Source organism: Bison bison, unplaced genomic scaffold, assembly GCF_000754665.1.
Source record: "Bison bison bison isolate TAMUID 2011002044 unplaced genomic scaffold, Bison_UMD1.0 scf7180017862188, whole genome shotgun sequence".
In the NCBI taxonomy this organism is placed as follows: domain Eukaryota; kingdom Metazoa; phylum Chordata; class Mammalia; order Artiodactyla; family Bovidae; genus Bison; species Bison bison.
This window is the reverse complement of record NW_011492760.1, coordinates 40,238-41,086: the sequence shown is the minus strand read 5'-3', so window position 1 is coordinate 41,086 and position 849 is coordinate 40,238. Positions and strand designations below refer to the sequence as shown.

The 849-nt window shown below is 65.5% G+C and overlaps 1 protein-coding gene across 1 annotated transcript in view; it reads right to left on the bottom strand.

The window, feature by feature from the left end:
- Nucleotides 1-809, bottom strand: part of PSMG4 (proteasome (prosome, macropain) assembly chaperone 4) — a 27,727-nt gene extending 26,918 nt beyond the window's left edge. The window contains 1 exon segment of the mRNA XM_010832758.1: nucleotides 801-809. Coding sequence (XP_010831060.1) covers nucleotides 801-809 — 9 coding nt within the window.
- Nucleotides 810-849: the final 40 nt, after the last annotated feature.

Genomic DNA, 849 nt, shown 5'->3' with positions numbered 1-849 from the left:
AACCGAGCCGGCGCTTCTGCTCTGGCTGCGCGGGTGTGGCCCTCGCTTGCCTCCTTCCCGCGCGGTTCGGTCCCGCCCGAGCCGTCACCCCGGGTCCACCACAGCCCTTTCTGCCTGGACACGATCCCTTTCCTGAGGGCTGGGCCTGAGCCGACTCTGACTTGGGGCGTGACCTGGGGCATCCTTTTCCCTGGACGCTTTTGCATCTGCAGGAGAGGACTAGCGCTAACTCGGGGTCAGGACTCGGTCCTTGGAGCCCCGCAAGCGGGCACGTGGGCGACCTTCTGCCGCTCTGCCCCTCGGCCGGCCCCTCCCCACCCGGACTCCGGCAGCCGCGTCTGGGGACCGCCATCCCGAGCTGGGGGTGTCTGGGGGCACCTAGCTTTTGTTCTCTCTGTCTCTCTTTGTGCGCTGGAATTGGGCTGAAAGCCCCCCTTCCGCCCGCAGCGGGAAGGGAGGCGATGACAGCTTGCTGATACTTGGGGGGCGGGTCTCACTCGACAGCTGCGGGCTGCGCTCCGCAGGGGGAACCCGGGTCATTCGACCCCTCTGGCCTGAGGATGAAAAGGGGTCACGTCACCTTGCAGACGACCCGTCAAGGGTCGGGGTGGGGGACAGGAAGCTTCGCCCACGGAATTGCGGGGACCAGGTTCCAGCGCGCTCTCTCTTACACTTACACACACACACACACACACACACACACACACACACACACACGAAAAGTAACAAAGAGATCTGCTCCTTCTTGGACTCCCTAGAAATTGTAGGTTTGAAGGCGTGTCGGGGCCGCGTCCGCGCACTCGCGCCATGGACCGTCAGGGTCGCGCGCGGCCCCCGCCCGCCCGTGCT